The 20,389-nt window shown below is 42.7% G+C and overlaps 1 protein-coding gene across 24 annotated transcripts in view; it reads right to left on the reverse strand.

Moving 5' to 3' along the window:
- ANAPC5 (anaphase promoting complex subunit 5) overlaps window positions 1-20,389 on the reverse strand; it is a 98,911-nt gene that overhangs the window by 5,454 nt on the left and 73,068 nt on the right. For 8 of the 24 annotated variants that reach the window (XM_065524944.1, XM_074008117.1, XM_005572438.4 and 5 more), the window contains 8 exons: window positions 19,569-19,650; window positions 18,798-18,887; window positions 16,213-16,394; window positions 14,983-15,118; window positions 7,476-7,550; window positions 6,476-6,597; window positions 5,622-5,729; window positions 5,398-5,545 (listed from right to left, as the gene is read on the reverse strand). In XM_065524944.1, the coding sequence (XP_065381016.1) occupies window positions 5,398-5,545; window positions 5,622-5,729; window positions 6,476-6,597; window positions 7,476-7,550; window positions 14,983-15,118; window positions 16,213-16,394; window positions 18,798-18,887; window positions 19,569-19,650 (943 nt within the window). The remainder of the gene's footprint in view (window positions 1-5,397; window positions 5,546-5,621; window positions 5,730-6,475; window positions 6,598-7,475; window positions 7,551-14,982; window positions 15,119-16,212; window positions 16,395-18,797; window positions 18,888-19,568; window positions 19,651-20,389) is intronic. The other 16 variants (XM_074008115.1, XM_074008123.1, XM_005572439.4 and 13 more) reach the window with 4 other exon arrangements.

Consider the following 20,389-nt stretch of genomic DNA (forward strand, 5'->3'; position numbering starts at 1 on the left):
GAGTCCAAAAAAAAAAAAAAAAAAAAATCACAGACTCCAATTTATGAAATTTGTGGGATAAAGTAAAAACTTATGAAATATAGTTCTCAAGAAAATGTGTAACTGTAAAGGCCTATATTATAAAAGAAGGAAAATCTCAAATCAATAAGTGAATCTTCCACCTTAAGAAACTAGAAAAAGAGGCCAGGCGCAGTGGTTCACGCCTGTAATCCCAGCATGTTGGGAGCCAAGGCGGGTGAATCACCTAAGGTTAGGAGTTCAAGGCCAGCCTGGCCAACATGGAGAAACCCCGTCTCTATTAAAATTATAAAAATGACCCGGGCGTAGTGTCATGCGCCTGTGATCCCAGCTACTCGGGAGGCTGAGGTAGGAGAATTGCTTGAATCTGGGAGGCAGAGGTTGTAGTGAGCCAAGATTGCACCATTGCACTCCAGCCTGGGTGACAAGAGCTAAATTCCATCTCAAAAAAAAAAAAAAAGAAAGGAAGAAAGAAACTGGAAAATGAAAAGCAAACTAGACTTAAAGCTAACTAACAGAACCAAGGAAAAAATAAGGATTAAAGTGAAGATAAACAAAATGGAGACTAAGAGAACAACAGAGAGAATCAATAAAACTAAAAGTTGGTTCTTTGAAGAGATCAACAAAATTGACAAACTGTTAGACTGACCAAGAAAAAAAAGAGAGAAGACTCAAATGACTGAAGTCGGGGACAACAGTGTGGACTTTACTAACAACCTTACAAAAGTCAAATGGATTATACAAGAATACCATGAACAATTCTATGCAAGAAATTAGATAAACTACATAAAATGAACAAATTTCTAGAAAGACCAAACTACTAAAATGGACTCAAGAAGAAACAGGAAATCCGAATAGACCTATAACAACTAAAGAGACTGAATTAGTAACCAAAAAACTTCCAACAAAGAAAAGCCCAGGGCCAGACTGCTTCACTGGTGAATTTTACCAAACTTTTAAAGAATTAACACCAATCCTCAAATTCTTCCCAAAAAAAGGAGAGGAGAGAATACTTCCTTACCCATTTTGTGGGGCCACTATTACCCTAATACTAAAGCCAAAGGAAGATATCACAAGAAAACTACAGATCAATCAACATCCCTTATGAATACAGATGCAAAAATTATCAACAAAATACTTGCAAACCAAATCCAACAGCATGTTAAAAAGATCATACACTTTGATCATGTGAAATTTATTCCAGGAATGCAAGGTAATTCAATCCACAAATATAACATATAAATAAAGTGAAAGAAAAAATCGGGCTGGGCACTGTGGCTCACACCTGCAATCCCAGCACCTTGGGAGGCAGAGGCGGGTGGATCACAAGGCCAGGAGTTCGAGACCAGCCTGGCCAACGTGCCAAAACTCTGTCTCTACTAAAATACAAAAATTAGCAGGGCGTGGTGGTGCACACCTGTGATCCCAGCTACTTGGGAGGCTAAGGCACAAGAATTGTTTGAACCTGGGAGACAGAAGTTGCAGTGAACTAAGATTGCGCCACTGCACTCCAGCCTGGGCAACAGAGAGACACCCTGTCTCAAAAACAAACACACACAAAAAAATATGATCAAATCAATCAATGCAGAAAAAACACTTGACAAAATCTAATACCTTTTCATGAAAAAAAAAATAAACTAGGAGTAGAGGGAACTTCCTCAACCTCTACAAAAAACCCACAGCTAGCATGACATTTGATGATGAAAGACTGAAAGCTTTCCCCCTACAGTAACAAAATAAGAACATGCCTTTTTTTTTTTTTTTTTTGAGACGGAGTCTCGCTATTGCCCAATCTGTAGTGCAGTGGCATGATCTCAGTTCACTGCAACCTCCACCTCCTGGGTTCAAGCAATTCTCAGTCCTCAGCCTACCTAGTAGCTGGGATTACAGGCATGCACCACCACCACACCCAGCTAATTTTTCTATTTTTAGTAGAGACGAGGTTTCACCATGTTGTCCAGGCTGGTCTCGAACTCCTGGCCTTAAGTAATCTGCCTCGGCCTCTCAAAGTGCTGGGATTATAGGTGTGAGACAGTGAGTCCAGCCAAGACACACACTCTTGCCACATTTATTCAACATATATTGGAAGTTTTACTCAAAGCATTTAAGCAAGAAAAAGAAATAAAGGCATCTAAGTGGGAATGGATGAGGTAAAACTATCTCTATTTGCAGATGACATGATCTTATACATACAAAACCATAAAAAATCTCCAAAACCTGTTACTGGTAATAAGTTTGGCAAAGTTACAGGATATAAGATCAATATACACTAACAATGAGCAATCCAAAAATAAATTTTTAAAAACATTTCATTTAAATTACCATCAGAAAGAATAAAATACTTAGGAATAAATTTAACCAAGGAAGTGAAAGACTTATACACAGAAAGCTACAAAACATTGTTGAAGTAAATTAAAGATCCAAGTAAATGGAAAGACACCCTGTGTTCATGGGTTGGAAGACAATAGTATTAAGATGGCAATATTCTCCAAACTGACCTACAGATTCAAATACAATCCCTATCAAAATTACAACTACTGTTTTTGCAGAAATGAACAAGCTAATTCTAAAATCAACATATAATTGCAAGGGATGCTGAATAGCGAAAACAATCCTGAAAAAGAACAAAGAAGACTCCCACCTCCTAATTTCAAAACTTAGTACAAAGCTATAGTAATCAAAACAATGTGGTACTGGCATAAGGATAACATATAGATCAAGGGAATAGAATTCAGAGTCCAGAAATAAATCTATATATTTACAATCAATTTTTTTTATTTGATCAATTGGTTTCTAACCGGGGTGCCAAAACCATTAAATGGGGAAAGAAAAGTCTTCAACAAATGGTGCCAGAATAACCTATATCTGCATGCAGCAGAGTAAGAGTGGAGCCCTATCTCATAGTATATATAAACTCAAAATTATTCAGATTTAAACATAAGCATTAAAACTATAATACTGTTAGAAGAAAACATAGAAGAAAATCTTCATGACATTAGATTTGTCAGTATATTGGATATGATACCAAAAGCATAAGCAACAAAATAAAAATAAGTTGGACTTCATAAAAACTTTAAACTTTTGTATATCAAAAGACACTATCAAGAAAGTGAAAAGACCAAACACAGAATAGGAGAAAATATTTGCAAATTATATATCTGATAAGGGTCTAGTATCCACAATATATAAATAATTTTTACAAGTGAACATCAAAAAGACAACTCAGAAAACAGGCAAAGGATCTGAATAGACGTTTCTCCAAAGAACATATGCAAATGGTCAATAAGCACATGAAAAGATACTCAACATCATTAGTCATTAGAGAAATGCATATTAAAACCACAATGAGACACCAATTCATACCCACTAAGAAGGATATAATAATAAAAAATGGAAAATAACAAGGGTTGGCAAGATTGTGGAGATATTGGAACCCTTACACATTGCTGGTTGAAAGAAAATGGTACAGCCACTGTGGCATTTCCTTAAGAAGTTAAACACAAAATTATCATGACTCAGCAATTCCATTCATAGGCATCAAATGAAAACAGGTATTCAAACAAAAACTTGTACAGAAATGGTAAGAGCCGCTATTTATAATAGCCAAAAGGTGGAAAAGACCCAAATGTCCATCAGCTGATGAATGGATAAGCAAAATGTGATCTAACCATACAGTGAAATATTATTCAGCCATGAAAAAGAATGAAGCACTGATACCTATTACTACACGGATAAAACCTGAAAACATCAAGCTAAGTAAAAGAAGCCAATCAAAAAAAGCCACATTTATATGAGCCTGATTATGCAAATTGTTCAGCAGAGGCAAACTCACAGAGACAGAAAGCAGTTAGAGATCACCAGAGGCCAGGGGAAGGGAGGACTGGGGAAGGCCTGCTTCATGGGTACAGTTTCCTTTTTTGTGTAATGAAAATAGTCTGAAATTAGACAGCAGTTATGGTTGCACAACGTTGTCAATATTCTCAAAACCACTGAAATGTACACTTTAAAATGGTTAAAATGGTAAATCTCATATTATGTACTTTTTTTTTTGGAGACGGAGTCTCACTCTGTTGCCCAGGCTGGAGTACAGTGGCACGATCCCAGCTCATTGCAACCTCCGCCTCCCAGGGTCAAGTGATTCTCCTGCCTTCTCCTGCCTCAGCCTCCTGAGTGGCTGGGATTACAGGCATGCGCCACCATGCCTGGCTAATTTTTGTATTTTTTTTTTTTTTTTTGAGACGGAGTCTCGCTCTGTCGCCCGGGCTGGAGTGCAGTGGCCGGATCTCAGCTCACTGCAAGCTCCACCTCCCGGGTTTACGCCATTCTCCTGCCTCAGCCTCCTGAATAGCTGGGACTACAGGCGCCCGCCACCTCGCCCGGCTAGTTTTTTGTATTTTTTTTAGTAGAGACGGGGTTTCACCGTGTTAGCCAGGATGGTCTCGATCTCCTGACCTCGTGATCTGCCCGCCTCGGCCTCCCACAGTGCTGGGATTACAGGCTTGAGCCACCGCGCCCGGCCAATTTTTGTATTTTTAGTAGAGATGGGGTTTCACCATGCTGGCCAGGCCAGTCTCGAACTCCTGACCTTGTGACCTGCCCGCCTCGGCCTCCCACAGTGCTGGGATTACAGGCGTGAGCCACCACGCCTGGCCATGTACATTTTATCTCAAGAAAAAAACAAAAAAAGAATCACTAAGGAAGGCGGTAAGAAACAGATTCCTTAGCTCCACCCCTAGAGATTCTGACTCCGTAGGTCTGAGGCAAGTCCTCAGGTATGAAGATATTTTTTAAATCTCCACAATAATTCTAATGTACAGCCAGTTTGGAGACCTCCCCTTTAATTAATAAATTCTTGCAAGAGTTTGACCTTCACTCATTCATTGATTAATATTTATTGAAAGCCTTCTATGTGTAGGGCCTATAAGGTACCAGGGAATATAGATGAAAATGAAGAGTCAATTCCTTCGTGGCCTTTACTAAGGGAGAAAGAAAACAAACATAAAATACAATTTGATTTCCAAAAGTTTTCAATGAACATCCGTGTTCCTCATTTCTTTATTCACTCCCCCTTGTTGCTAAATCAAGCATCACTCTGTGTCAGCTAATCATTAATATGAGGCAGGTGTTCTCACTAAAGAGGCAAGTCCCCCTTACTGAATACACAGCTCAGGAAAGCCAGCGCCACTGGAAGGTGTCAGTTTGCCACCACATTCACACCTCCACAGGCTTCTTTGGAGGGCTAGCACATGAAGACTACCTTTCCAGACTTCAATATGAACAAATGAAAACTCATTATTATCCTTTCAATACTCAAAAGTAGTCACAGACTCACCAGCTCCTGAGCACAAATATGTGCTATAAAAACAGAGATCGGCTTACCTGCGCAAAAGCCAAGTTCAGCACCGTTTCAGAGGCCAAGTATTGTAACCGGTACTCCTTGGAGAGGGCCAAGGCCTGCAGGAGCATGGGCAGCGCGATGGTAGGGGAGGAAGATCGCCAGTACAGCTCTGCCACGGACAGTAGGACACTGACCGTAAAGAGGAAAACACAGGATGAGAAGATCCACCACCATGTCTCCGTGAGATGCACAAGAGACCCCTTACCTGATCACCATTTCTGTGTTCTTCAGTTTCTGACAATGAACCAACAATTTTTGTAAAAGCTTATGTGCCTCTGACATTTGGTTCTGAGCTTGTAATACAACCGCTTTCCTGAAACAGAATCAAAATGAACACAAATATTTTAACTAGTCACTTTGAGGGTAAGAATCGCTATTTATTCAATTAGACTATAAACCTCCCAAGGGGAAAAACTGTGCCTGATTTAATTTTTGTTGAAAGAATAAAGTGTATGCGTGTATGAATGTGTGTGTAAGCATGTATGTGAGCATGCTGTGTATACACACATACATATATGCAGGCAGGAAAAATTCTGGAATTATAGATAACAGCATGTTAATGATTATCTCTGGGAGATACTTATTTTCTTAATTTTACTTGTCTGTATTTTCTTTTTTCTTTTTTTTTTTTTATGGAGACAGAGTCTCACTCTGTTGCCCAGGCTGGAGTGCAGTGATGCGATCTTGATTCACTGCAACCTCCGCCTTGTGGATTCAAGCAATTATCCTCCCTCAGCCTCCCAAGTAGCTGGGATTACAGGTGCCTACCACACTTCGCTAATTTTTTGTATTTTTAGTAGAGACAGGGTTTCACCATGTTGGCCAGGCTGGTCGCAAACTCCTGACCTCAAGTGATGCGCCCACCTCAGCCTCCCAAAGTTCTGGAATTACAGGTGTGAGCCACCACGCCCAGCTGCTTATCTGTATTTTCTCATTCCCAGTAATAAATAGGAAAAAAAGTTTTTTTCTAAGCTAAAATAAGTTAATGCACATATAAAACAAAAACAAAACCATTTACCAATTATTTTATTCTGGGATTAGATTTTCAAGGTTTCTTACCTATAAACACCCTCTATGCTATTGAGAGCTGTGATTCCTGTAACAAGTGAATCAGCCAAATGATATTTGCCATCATTCATTGCTCTGTCAAACTGTATTTTTTGATCACATAGCATCCATAACTAGTAAGAAAAAAAAAAACACAATTAAGTACAAAATGGCAAATGTTTATCTTACTCAATGAGTATATAAAAATATTTTGGATTGCTTAGCAAATACCCTTACAATAATTCACTCACATTCTTTTTTGGGGGTATTTAAAATTTTTTAAAAATATCTCAAGTATGTGAAAAAGCACAGAGAATAAAACAGTAGATAGATGTGTGCCAACCATCAACTTTGTCAACTCACATTTTGCTTTATCTGCTTTATATACTATTAGATACCGATGAAGTCCTTTGCAAATTCTACTTCCCTTTCTTTTTTCAAAGTAGGCACTCAATTTGGTATTTATCATTCTTATTCATGTTTTTTATACTTTTTTTTTTTTTTTTTTTTTTTTGAGACAGAGTCTCGCTCTGTCGCCCAGGCTGGAGTGCAGTGGCGCAATCTCGGCTCACTGCAAGCTCCGCCTCCCGGGTTCACGCCATTCTCCTGCCTCAGCCTCCTGAGTAGCTGGGACTACAGGCGCCCGCCACCGCGGCCGGCTAATTTTTTGTATTTTTAGTAGAAACGGGGTTTCACCGTGGTCTCGATCTCCTGACCTTGTGATCCGCCCGCCTCGGCCTCCCAAAGTGCTGGGATTACAGGCGTGAGCCACCGCGCCCGGCCTAATGTTTTTTATACTTTTACAACATATACACTTGTCTTTAAACAACATAGAGTGTAAGCCTGTGTTTTTAAACTTTGTATAAGTAATATCATACTTGTAAACATCCTTTGACAAGTTCCTTTTTAGCTCAATATTATTTTTCTGAGGGGAGATTATATCCCACTTTATATTATAATAAAAGCTATTATTATCAGAAATAAATCTAATACCATGCAAAAGGCAGATTACCTGGGCGTGCTGACTATTAGGCGGAAATCGTTCCTTCAAGTGCTTTAACACTTCAGAAGCTGCAGCAAAACAGCCCTAAAGTAGAAAGACACCATTTGATCAGCATAACCTGTGTTGAAGCCACACCTGCTGCACCATGCACAGACGGTGACAGATTCACCTGTTCTTGGTGCAGCACCCTGAGAGAGACTGGTCAGAGACTCAAATTTCTTTCTTTTTTTTTTTTTTTTTTTGAGAGAGAGTCTCGCTCTGCTGCCCAGGCTGGGGTGCAGTGGCACCATCTTGGCTCACTGCAAGCTCCGCCTCCCGGGTTCATGCCATTCTCTTGTCTCAGCCTCCCCAGTAGCTGGGACCACAGGCGCCCGTCACCATGCCCGGTTAATTTTTTTGTATTTTTAGTAGAGACGGGGTTTCACTGTGTTACCCAGGATGGTCTCAATCTCCTGACCTCGTGATCCGCCCGCCTCGGCCTCTCAAAGTGCTGGAATTACAGGCGTGAGCCACTGTGTCCGGCCAGAGACTCAAATTTCTAAGGGCCATTTTTAAAAGACTAATACATTTTATTTTTTAAAAAATTTCAAGGCCAGGCGCGGTGGCTCACACCTGTAATCCCAGCACTTTGGGAGGCCAAGACGGGTGGATCCCCTGAGGTCGGGAGTTCAAGACCAGCCTGACCAACATGGAGAAATCCCGTCTCTACTGATAATACAAAATTATCTGGGCATGGTGGCTCATGCCTGTAGTCCCAGCTACTTGGGAGGCTGAGGCAGGAGAATCGCTTGAACCCGGGAGGCAGAGGTTGCAGTGCACCAAGATCGTGCCATTGCACTCTAGCCTAGGCAACAAGAGCGAAACTCCATCTCAAAAAAAAAAATTTTTTTTAAATTACACACATAAGACATCCATTCTAGGAAAACACTTACAAAATACATGTAAACAAGAACAGACAAATTACTTTTTTCTTTTCTTTTCTTTTCTTTTTTTTTTTGAGACAGGTCTTGCTGTTTCCCAGTCCGGAGTGCAATGGCTTGATCTCAGCTCACTGCAGCCTCAAATTCCTAGGCTCAATCAATCCTCTCATCTCAGCCTCCCGAGTAGCAGGGAATACAGGTGCATGCCACCACACCTGGCTACACAAAATACTTTTTTTTTTTTTTTTTTTTTGAGACAGAATCTTGCTCTGTCATCCAGGCTGGAGTGCAGTGGCGTGAGCTTGACTCACTGCAACCTCCTCCTCCTGGGTTCTAGCAATTCTGATGCCTTAGCCCCCACCTCCCAAATAGCTACAAATACAGGCATGTGCCATCATACTCAGCTAATTTTTGCACTTTTAGTAGAGGCAGGGTTTTGCCATGTTTGGCCAGGCTGGTCTCAAACTCCCGGCCTCAAGCAATCCACCCACCTCAGCCTCCTCAAGTGCTGGGATTACAGGCATGAGCCAATGTGCCCAGCTGACAAATTACTTTTGGGTTTTTTTTGTTGTTGTTGTTTTTATTGTTTGTTTTGGTTTTTTTTTTTTGAGACAGTCTCACTCTGTCGCCTAGGCTGGAGTGCAATGGCGAGATCTCGGCTCACTGCAACCTCTGCCTCCCAGGTTCAAGCAATTCTCCTGCCTCAGCCTCCCAAGTAGCTGGGACTACAGGCACGCGCCACCATGCCCAGCTAATTTTTGTATTTTTAGTAGAGACAGGATTTCACCATGTTGGTCAGGCTGATCTCAAACTCCCGATCTCGTAATCTGCCCACCTCGGCCTCCCAAAGTGCTGGGATTACAGGCTTGAGCCACCACACCTGGTGACAAATTACTTTTAATCTCAGAAAAGATAATCACAATTAATGTTGTGGCATATCTCCCATGCTTCTTTTATGCACATAAACTGAAAATATATAATTATTCCAAAAATAATTATATATATATTTTTTGAGACAGAGTCTCACTGTCTCACCCAGGCTGGAGTGCAGTGGTGCGGTCTCAGTTCACTGCAACCTCCACCTCCCAAGTTCAAGCAATTATCCTGCTCCAGCCTCCCGAGTAGCTGGGATTACAGGCATACACCACCACACCCAGCTAATTTTTATATTTTTAGTAGAGACAGGGTTTCATCATGTTGGCCAGTCTGGTCTCGAACTCCTGACCTCAGGTGATCTCCCCACCTCAGCCTCACAAAATGCTGGGATTACAGGCATGAGCCACCACGCCCGGCTTACATATATTTTTATAAATTACTTATAACACTGTTTACCACATGGTAGGCATCCAATGAATATTTGTTGAATGAATAAATCTTTCAATGTCAATAAATACAGATCTGTATCATCATAGTATTTTATCGGGTAAATCAATTATGGTACATGAAAATAATCTCCTAGTTTTTGATATTTTGGTTATTTCTAATATTTTCCATTTAAAAAATGCTACAATGAATATCTTGGTGCACACAGCTTTGCATACTTGTCCAATTATTTCCTTAGCATAAAACCTTAGAAATAGGCTGGATGCAGTGGTCACGCCTATAATCCCAGCACTCTGGGAGGCCAAGGAGGGCAGATCACTTGAGGCCAGGAGTTTGAGACCAGCCTGGCCAACATGGTGAAACCTCGTCTCTACTAAAAGTACAAAAAAACTAGTCAGGCGTGGTGGCATGCGCCTGTAATCCCAGCTACTCAGGATGCAAAGGCAGGAGAATTGCTTGAACCCAGGAGGCAGAGGTTGCAGTGAGCCGAGATCACGCCACTGCACTCTAGCCTTGGCCCCAGAGCGAAACTCTATCTCAAAAACAAAACAACAACAAACAAACAAACAAAAAACCTTAGAAGTAGAAATGACAGGCACTTTTAAGTTCCTTGAGATATATTACTAAATTACCCTATAGAAATGTACCAAGTACTTTCATACCAAAACTCTATGTGCTTTTCTTCCCCTAATACTGAAGTATCTTTGCTTATATAATTGGTGAAAGTAGTACCTTAACTGCTTTAAATTTAATTTCAACGACTAGATTGAAATGTTTTCATGTTTTTGGGCCATGCTTTTTCTGTGAATATACATTCATCACTTTTTTAATACTCTTATATTGTTGGGATGTTTATCTTTTTTTTTTTTTTTTTTTTTTTTGAGACAAGGTTTTGCTCTACTGCCCAGGCTGGAGTGTAGTGATGCAATCTCAGCTCATTGCAACCTCTGCCTCCTAGGCTCAAGTAATCCTCCCACCTCAGCCTCCCTAGTAGCTGGAACTACAGCCGTGCGCCACCACACACCACATCCAGCTAATTTTTGTATATTTTGTAGATACGGGGTTTCGCCATGTTGCATAGGCTGGTCTCAAACTCCTGAGCTCAAGTGATTTGCCTGCTTCAGCCTCCCAAAGTGCTGGGATTACAAGTATAAAGATAAACAGCGCCCAGCTGGGAGGTTTATCTTATTGATCCTGAAATCTTTTCAATTTGTCTCAATCCTTTCATGAGGTAATGCTCTTTTTGTCTACATAGAAGCTCAGGCCACAAGTGGACTTTTATTTGAAGTGAATAAGCAGAAATTACATTGAATTACAACAAAAGATCATTATTCCTGTGATTTTAACTGGCCAGTCTCACCAATTATTTTCATGACTGCCACACAGAGTCGGGCATGGGGATACAGATCCTGCAGTATCCCCCAAAAACATTCCCATTGTGGCCTACAATTCCTGAGACTGAGAGAGGAATGATGTAAGATGAGCTAGAATTACACAGAAAGAGAAAAGGAGAATGGTTATGTTAGAGAAAGAATTCACTCTACTTCTCTGGGTTGCAAGAGGAAGCTCAGAAAGCAGTTCTGAGCTCCATAACTTATTTATAGGCTTACCAAAACCCCAATTACTCCCATACCACAAAACAAAGTGCACCATGAAATTGACTTGGAGGAAAGTTTCAGAAGCAGATACAAAAGAAATAAAAGAGTAACTGGAGACTCATGATAAAGTTGCCTTCTCGGCCGGCGCGGTGGCTCAAGCCTGTAATCCCAGCACTTTGGGAGGCCGAGACGGGCGGATCACGAGGTCAGGAGATCGAGACCATCCTGGCTAACACGGTGAAACCCCGTCTCTACTAAAAAATACAAAAAACTAGCCGGGCGAGGTGGCGGGCGCCTGTAGTCCCAGCTACTCGGGAGGCTGAGGCAGGAGAATGGTGGGAACCCGGGAGGCGGAGCTTGTAGTGAGCTGAGATCCGGCCACAGCACTCCAGCCTGGGCGACAGAGCGAGACTCTGTCTCAAAAAAAAAAAAAAAAAAAAAAAAAAAAGTTGCCTTCTCTGCAGCTGGCCAAACTTAATTTCACAGGTGCGAGTCTAACTTGTCTAATTAAAAATGTGACAGTCATCAGCCCAGTAAGTATATATATCCACATGGCTGATGTTCTAAAACTAGAAAGATCTAAGGCAAGATGAAGAAAAGGGTAAAGGACTGACTTAAAACAAAAAGGCAGCTACCTTCTAGTTGTGTACTAAAAGGCTTCCTAACACACCCTGGCTGTTGAAGCCAAACAATGATTGGATCAGCAGGTTTTTCACATAAGCCCAGAGGTGAAAGGGGGATGCAGATGGCATTACTAATAGAGACCCAAAGAGCATGGTTACTTTTTAGGGTCTTACTCCCAGGAAAAAAACACAAAATTCTAACAAATGGCCTTGGACAAAGTTACAAAGCTAAAGAATTGAGCCACAAGGCACTGTGACTCACACCTGTAATTCTAACACTTTGGGAGGCCAAGGCAGGAGGATCACTTGAGGCCAGGAGTTCAAGGCCAGCCTGGGCAACACAACACAGAAAGATTCCATCTCTAAGAAACAAGAATTAAAATAATTAGCTGGGTGAGGTGGTGTGCACCTATAGTCCCAGCTACTGGGCAGGTTGAGGTGGAGTTCAAGGCTGCTGTGAGCTCTGATTGTGCCACTGCACTCCATCCTGGGCAACAGTGAGACTCCATCTCTTAAAAAAATAAAAAATACACTGGGTGTGGTAATCCCAACACTGTGAAGCTGAAGTGGGAGGACTGCTTGAGCCCAGAAGTTTGAGACTAGCCTGGGCAACATAGTGAGATTCCATCTCTACAAAAAGATATTTTAATTAACTGTGTGGTCGCATGCTCCTGTAGTCTCAGCTACTGAGGAGGCTGAGGTGGGAGGATCACTTGAGCCCAAAAGGTTGAGGCTGCAGTTTGCTGTGATTGCACCACTACACTCCAGCCCTGGTGATAGAGTGAGACCCTGTCTCAAAAAAAATTAAAAATTGGCTGGGCACGGTGGCTAACGCCTGTAATCCCAACAATTTGGGAAGCTGAGGTGGATGGATCATTTGAGATCAGGAGTTTGAGACCAGCTTGGCCAACATGGTAAGAACCCATCTCTACAAAAAATACAAAAATTAGCTGGGTGTAGTGACACACACCTGTAATCCTAGCTACTTGGGAGGCTGAGGTAGGAGAATCACTTGAACCCAGGAGGTGGAGGTTGCAATGAGCTGAGATGGCACCATTGCACTCCAGCCTAGGTGACAGGGTGAGACTCCCTCTCAAAAAAATAAAATTAAATTAAAAATAAATTTAAAATTAAAAATAAAAAAAAAGAATTGAACCAAGACTAAAGTTTTTGAAAAGTAGTTTTCTATTCTAATAGTAAAAAATAATAATTTTGCCAGGCACAGTGGCTCACATCTATAATCCTAGCACTTTGGGAGGCTGAGGAAGCAGATCACATGAGGCTAGGAGTTTGAGACTATCCTGGCCAACATGGTGAAATCTCATCTCTACTAAAAATACAAAAATTAGCCGGGTATAGTGGTGTACACCTGTAGTCCCAGCTATTCGGGAGACTGAGAAACGAGAATTGCTTGAACCCCAGAGGCGGAGGTTGCAGTGAGCCAAGATCATGCCACTGCACTCCAGCCTGGGTGACAGAGCAAGACTCTGTCTCAAAAAAAACTAAATATTGGCCAGGCATGGTGGCTCATGCCTGTAATCCCAGCACTTTGGGAGGCCGAAGTGGGTGGATCACGAGGTCAAGAGATAGAGACCATCCTGGCCAATGTGGTGAAACCCCGTCTCTACTAAAAATACAAAAAAATAGGCTGGTGGCATGGTGATGGGCATGGTGATGGGTGCCTGTAGTCCCAGCTACTTGGGAGGCTGAGGCAGGAGAATGGTGTGACCCTGGGAGGCAGAGCTTGCAGTGAGCCGAGATTGAGCCACTGCACTCCAGCCTGGGTGACAGAAAGAGACTCTGTCTCAAAAAAAAAAAAAAACAAAACACCTAAATACTTCAATATGTTCACCAACTCATTCATTACCAGATGCTCCTCTTATCCATGGCACCAGGAAAGAAAGTGAAGTGATGTTAAAGAGGTGCCAGTGCCACAAAGAGGGAAGAAACAAGCGAGAGACAGACCTGCAACATTCCCGGGGGGAAGGCAACCAGCCAGCCCTTTCAACCTCAGAAAACACAGGCGGTGCTTCCCAGGCACGGGAAGAAACCAGCTGGCAAAGCGCCATGGAACCCATCAGTCAGGGCCCATCCACCCCTCAGTTTACACAGCCATGTAAGAGACTGTAAAATGCTAACATGTTTGCTATAGGGAAGTATTTCTAGACCTCTGAAAGGAGTGGAAATCACTCAAAAATCTTTAGGCTGCAATTGGGAAATATTGAGTATTATGATGCAATCTAACAGTAACAGGTATCACAAAGAGGAAGAGAAAAATATGATCAAGGAAACGTCTGGATTGCCACGGCAGTGTTTAGTGAGATGGAGGGCTTTAGATAAAATAGCTTTCCCTGACTCTTTCCCATGAAAGAAGACATTTTGAACAAAGGGAAGATAAAGCCTACAGTAGCAGAAGAGATACACTAATTGATCCCATATAAAGAGAATCTCGTCAGATTACTTGGGCTGGAAGTCATCAAGATTATGTCCCATTCCCACTGCTCTTTTTTAGAGTCAACCAGGTTTGGGTTGGAAACCTGTCTCTGACATTTATGGGTGTTGGATACAGGATTTAGCTCCCACGACCTCAGTCTTTAGTTCTGTGAAACAAGGATAACAACAAACCTGAGCCTATGAAGTGGATTCTATAAGACAGTACACATAAAATAGGCACAGGGACTGGCACAGAAGAAATTTACAACCAACATTAGTTATTATGATCTCAGCTATACTTCTATTATACTCTCCTCTCTCCTAAAACACACAAACCTCTACTACCTTAAATGTCAAAGAATCCTATTTATTTCCTTAGTTACATGAAACTGGCTGACCTCTTAGAATTCCCTTCACTGATGCCAAAAAAACACCCCAAATTCAAACAACTTTGCAGACTCCACACTTGGTCCCCTTCCACTGGTGGGGTTTCACTCTTTCAGCCACATCGTTGAGCAGACCTGTCCAACACGTGTCCAGTGCTTTCCTCAAGCACTAGAGGAGAGAAATGGTAGAGCCTCCATTGCCCCAGAAGCACGTGGCCCGGCCACCTGCCTACCTGCTCCGCGTGTAGCTCTGCGAGGTGGCAGAGTGCGACAGCAAAGGACTCCGTGTTGTTCTGCTGCACGCCCGCATTCACCGCCTCCAGGCTGTTCATGCTCAGCAACATCTGGGCCTGTTGCAGGGCCATGGTGCTGGGTGGGGAGAGGGAACAGGATTTCCTTTCAGCAGCAGACCTGGCTGCCCTTTGGCCATGCCCGTCAGCTATCTTGAGTGGAGGCGTAAAGTCAAACACCTCACAGGCTCTGGCTTTCTTGGGAGCAGCTGCCTCCCAGTGCCAGCAACCCTGCCCTCAGGATAAGAAAAGCAGAAAAGCATCCTGGATGTGCAGCGCAAGGAGACACGTAGTGGTTAGGGCACAGCTGGGAGTGCGTGCTCCCAGATCCCCCCGCCCCCACCCCATGGTCCCTGCAGTCATAGTATGTTAATTAGTTTTCACGGGTGAATTCAGACCCGATGCCATCCTGGCACAGGCTGCTCTGGCAATGTAAGCAGTGGCCAGTGTCTGCAGCTGTTTCAGAGCACATCGTGCCAAAAAATTATCTGAAATACAAAAACAAGACTGGTAAAAAAAGGCACTTCCTTTCATTACTGAATTCCTAGAAACAGACTGTCTAAGTGAGGGGTGAGGTAGCAACAGAACTCCAGGATTAAAATCCCGCAACAAAGTTTACTTCCAGGCTAAAAGTGGCTAAATGGGAAAGTACACAAGAAGCTGAAAATATTCCACAGAAAACACCTCAGTTAACAGAAAAGCAAGTTTCTTTACATAATAGCTTTGGGGTTCAGGTGACACTCAACTAGAGCAACCATGGATCATGCCTGCTATGAACAGGAAGAAAGGTTCCTGTCACAGAGCAGAGGAGCCCGGTGCTTGGAGTCAGATGACATGGGTTTGAGTCCTTTCTCTGTCACTTGTTAACTGCGTTTGCAATCTCGGGTAGATCAGATGTGTGAACCTTGGTTTACTCTCCCAGCATGGAGATCACCCACCCGTTACCTCACAGAGTGGTTGGGAGGAGTAAGAAGGAACATGCATGGGAAAAAACTTTTCAGTCTGTGCAAAATACAAAATGTTTTAGACTATAAAACATTTTGTCTAATCCCCTGCAGGAACAACGTCTGCCCAAGGCGGGTAAATCTTGTATGTACGGCCTTTCACAGAACAGTTTGCTAGCTCCTGCTTCTCTCTAAAGGATTTATACCCCCAGGGCCTTGGGAGACCTACCTGCGGCCATACAGCCTCCAGATGGCCGTTTTCTGTGCGATGCTGATATCAATGAGCTCTGACAGGCTGTGTTTCCAGTGCAGGAGGTCGGAGTCCTTTAGGGCATCCATCAGCTTGTTTGCCGTCTTCCCAGCAAAAGCTCTCTGTTGAACAAGGGACTGTATTCCCAGGGAGGCGAGGTACTAAGGGGACAGATATACCCACGACCCAAGATAGAGATTACATGACAGAATTTGTTTTGCTCTTCAGAAATGTGGTGGATTTCACATTTCAGCACATGCACAGTGACAGCACTATTTAAAAGGAAAGTACCTATAACCTGGCCTTAACCCTGATCCATACGAGATGTGTTCCTGAAAAACTGGGTCTGGGAGAGAGGCAGAGGGTACACGGGAAAGAGCCAGCAGGGCTTTAGCATTAGATGGACCTGGACTTAAACACTGCCTCTGCTACTTACTGTGTGACTTAGGGCCAGTCACTTAGCTTCTTAGCTAAGCCTCAGCTTCCTCATCTGTAAAATGGGCATCAAACCTATCATAAAGAATTATCGTAAGGATTACAATGAAATAATAGATGTCAAACAGTGCTGTGCACATATGTAATAGGAGATCAAAAAAGGATGCCTATCATGAGCAACAAAATTATCTTGTCATTAACTTTTGGTGTCATCTTCAAGGATGAAAGCTCAACTAAAAAATGCCAGCTTAGGCCGGGCGCGGTGGCTCAAGCCTGTAATCCCAGCACTTTGGGAGGCCGAGACGGGTGGATCACTAGGTCAGGAGATCGAGACCATCCTGGCTAACACAGTGAAACCCTGTCTCTACTAAAAAATACAAAAAACTAGCCGGGCGAGGTGGTGGGCGCCTGTAGTCCCAGCTACTCGGGAAGCTGAGGCAGGAGAATGGCGTAAACCCGGGAGGCGGAGCTTGCAGTGAGCTGAGATGTGGCCACTGCACTCCAGCCTGGGGGACAGAGCAAGACTCCGTCTCAAAAAAAAAAAAAAAAAAAAAAAAAAAAAAAATGCCAGCTTAAATTCATGGCAAAAATTGTAGTTAAGCCTACACTTAGTTCAAGGAGCCACTTTTGTCATTATAATCAATTCTGTATGTATAAGTTTCTTTCCCAGGTGTGAATCAAAGGACAAGCTACAGATTTGTTTTTTGGTTTTTGGGTGTTTTTTGAGATGGAGTCTTGCTCTGTCACCCAGGCTGGAGTGCGGTGCCGCAATCTTGGCTCACTGCAACCTCCGCCTCCCTGGTTCAAGCAATTCTTCTGCCTCAGCCTCCCAACTAGCTGGGACTACAGGCGCCCGCCACCACGCCCGGCTAATTTTTGTATTTTTAGTAGAGACGAGCTTTTACCATACTGGTCAGGCTGGTCTCAAACTCCTGACGTCATGATCCACCCGCCTTGGCCTCCCAAAGTGCTGGGATTACAGGCGTGAGCCACCGCGCCAGGCCCAGATTTTAAAGTGTATACATTAAATTACTACACATAATTACTTTCTATTTTACCAAAGTCTGTCACAAACTTCATAAGACAGAATGCTTAAGCAGTCCCACTGCCTATGGTCTAGTTTTCAATAGGTGTTTCTGAGAATAAGGTTCTCCAAGCTTGTGCTTCCTTTTTTTTTGAGATGGAATTTCATTCTTGTTGTCCAGGCTGGAGTGCAATGGCGCAATCTCGGCTCACTGCAACCTCCGCCTCCCAGGTTCAAGCGATTCTCCTGCCTCAGCCTCTTAAGTAACTGGGATCACAGGCATGTTTCACCACACCCGGCTAATTTTGTGTTTTTAGTAGAGACCGGGTTTCACCATGTTGGCCAGGCTGGTCTCGAACTCCTGACCTCAGGTGATCCACCCACCTCAGCCTCCCAAAGTGCTGGGATTACAGGTGTGAGCCACTGCGCCTGGCCAGATAAGTCTTTTCAATGTCCCTCTGTGTATGTCATTGAGGACTATAATTCACGGCCTTCCCTATCACTCAAAACGAGAAAGGACAAATCTGCCTGTCAGGTTTATTGGTTCCTGGCTTTGTTTATTGTTTAAAACAAGGATCAGCAAACTTGTTCTATAAAGGGCCAGAGAGTAAATAATTTCGATTTTTCAGGCCACATTTGGTTTCTGTCACACATTTCTTCTCTGTTGTTCATTTTCTCCCCAATCACTTAAAATTGTAAAATCCACTCAGCCTGAAGCCCCTAAGTAGGCAGAAAGCCAGATTTGGCCTAAGGGCTGGAAAGTTCACCAATCCCTGGTTTAAAAATAAGCCTTTGCTAAAATTTTTCTAAGTGACTATGTGCTAAAATTAATGTTGCTCAATAAACTAAACAACAATCTCTTATCAAATTGGTAAAGGGAATTTCCACAGATGTTATTAGGATACAGGGAACAGAGAAAAACCTACCACACAGAATTTTGTGGTCTGATTAATAATTAAAGTCATATGAAACTGCCAAGAATAAAACCACACTTTGAAACCCATTCTAAATCTATCGCTGGTTAATGACAGAGGTGGGCAGAAAAAGAGACAAAGGCTCGACCATTTATGGAAACAATCTCACAGCACAGAAAGATGAGCCTTACCGGTAACCCAAAATGTACTGCTTTCTTCACAGAATGCTCCAGCAGAACATAGCTATCGGATCTCTTCTGCCCCAGCACATAAAGCCAGCTCTGGCAAGAGAAATCATCAAAATATATCATAACAATGGCAATGGGCTGATGTTCTAGTGAAATATCAATGTGGTCATAAGAAGGAATTTAAAAGGGACAAAATGAATCCTCTCAGATACTCTTTCAAGAAATATCAAGAATCTCAATGAGACCTGTCAAACATATCAACACCATTAAAGCCAGGCTGAAATAAACGAGTCATTGTTCTGCTTCACCTGCCAGCCACTGAGGGGCAGGTGTTTCAGAAAAAAATCATGAAGCTCCTAGATGGCCTTTAATTGAGAAATAAGATTCTCAGGTGCTTGTCAAGTAGCTTCTGTGTTCCACTTGTGCTTGGTGATTTTGCTATTACAGGACTACATCTCACCCAGTTACTAAGTGTAGCATATATCTTTTGTTAATGCCAGTCCTAAATGTGATAAAGGTTTTTTCTCTTCTTTCATGGCAAGTTGCATTAAACTTTGTAGACCAGATATATGCCAAAAGCAACACAGATGTCATGAATTAAGAAAGATAAGTAAAGCTAGGTTGCCCTTTCTGAATTCCCATGACCACCTAACTTGTTTCCTTTTACTGCTGAAGATCTCTGCTCCAACTGCAAAACAACCCAATTCAAATGGGGCCTTGTGAAGGCCAACTCAACCCGTGAACAAAACTCCCAAGACCAGAGGACGGCCTCACCAAACAATGCTGGAGACACACGTGATCGTTGGACTCCTGGGCAATCCTAATTGCCTCCTGCAGGGCGAGCTCTGCCTGTTGACTAATGACAGACTAAACATTAATATCTCATTAATAATCACAAACATGCATAAGCAACCATAGCAGGAAGTCATGTGTACACAGTCATCCAAGTGCAAGTCTCTGGGTTGGAAGCTGTAACTATTTCTGGGCTTATTCTCTCAGAGGCATGCCCCAACCCCAGCAGCAGAAAACACTGACAGTGGAAATATAGGACATGTCTCTTCTAAGGGGAATTTCTACGAAAAGGGCATAAAGCAAAGACTTTTATCTCTGCTCCTAAGACGTTTATTTTAAAGGTGCACTGCTGAGGGGAGGGGCAAGGAGAGGACATAATATTTTACTTTTCATGGCATTCCCTCCTACATTATTTGAACTTTTTTCTTACTATGTGCATTTGTTACTTTTATCATTTTTCAAAATCACTTTTTTGTTTGTTTTTTAGAGACAGGGTCTCCCTCTGTCACCCACATTGGAGTAGAGCAGCGCAATCCTAGCTCACTACAGCCTCGAATTCCTGGGCTCAGGCGATGGACCTCAGCCTCCCGAGTAGCTGGGACTACAGGCACTCACCACCATGCCTGGTAGGCTAATTTTTATTTAAATAGATAAAGAGTCTCACTATGCTCCCCAGGCTGGTAAACTCCTGGCCTCAGGCGATCCTCCTGCCTCAGCCTCCCAAGTGACTGGGACTACAGGCTCACACCACCATGTTCAGCTAATTTTTTTAAAGAGATAAAGTCTCACTGTGTTCCCCAGGC

Source organism: Macaca fascicularis, chromosome 11 (genome assembly GCF_037993035.2).
Source record: "Macaca fascicularis isolate 582-1 chromosome 11, T2T-MFA8v1.1".
Taxonomy (NCBI): domain Eukaryota; kingdom Metazoa; phylum Chordata; class Mammalia; order Primates; family Cercopithecidae; genus Macaca; species Macaca fascicularis.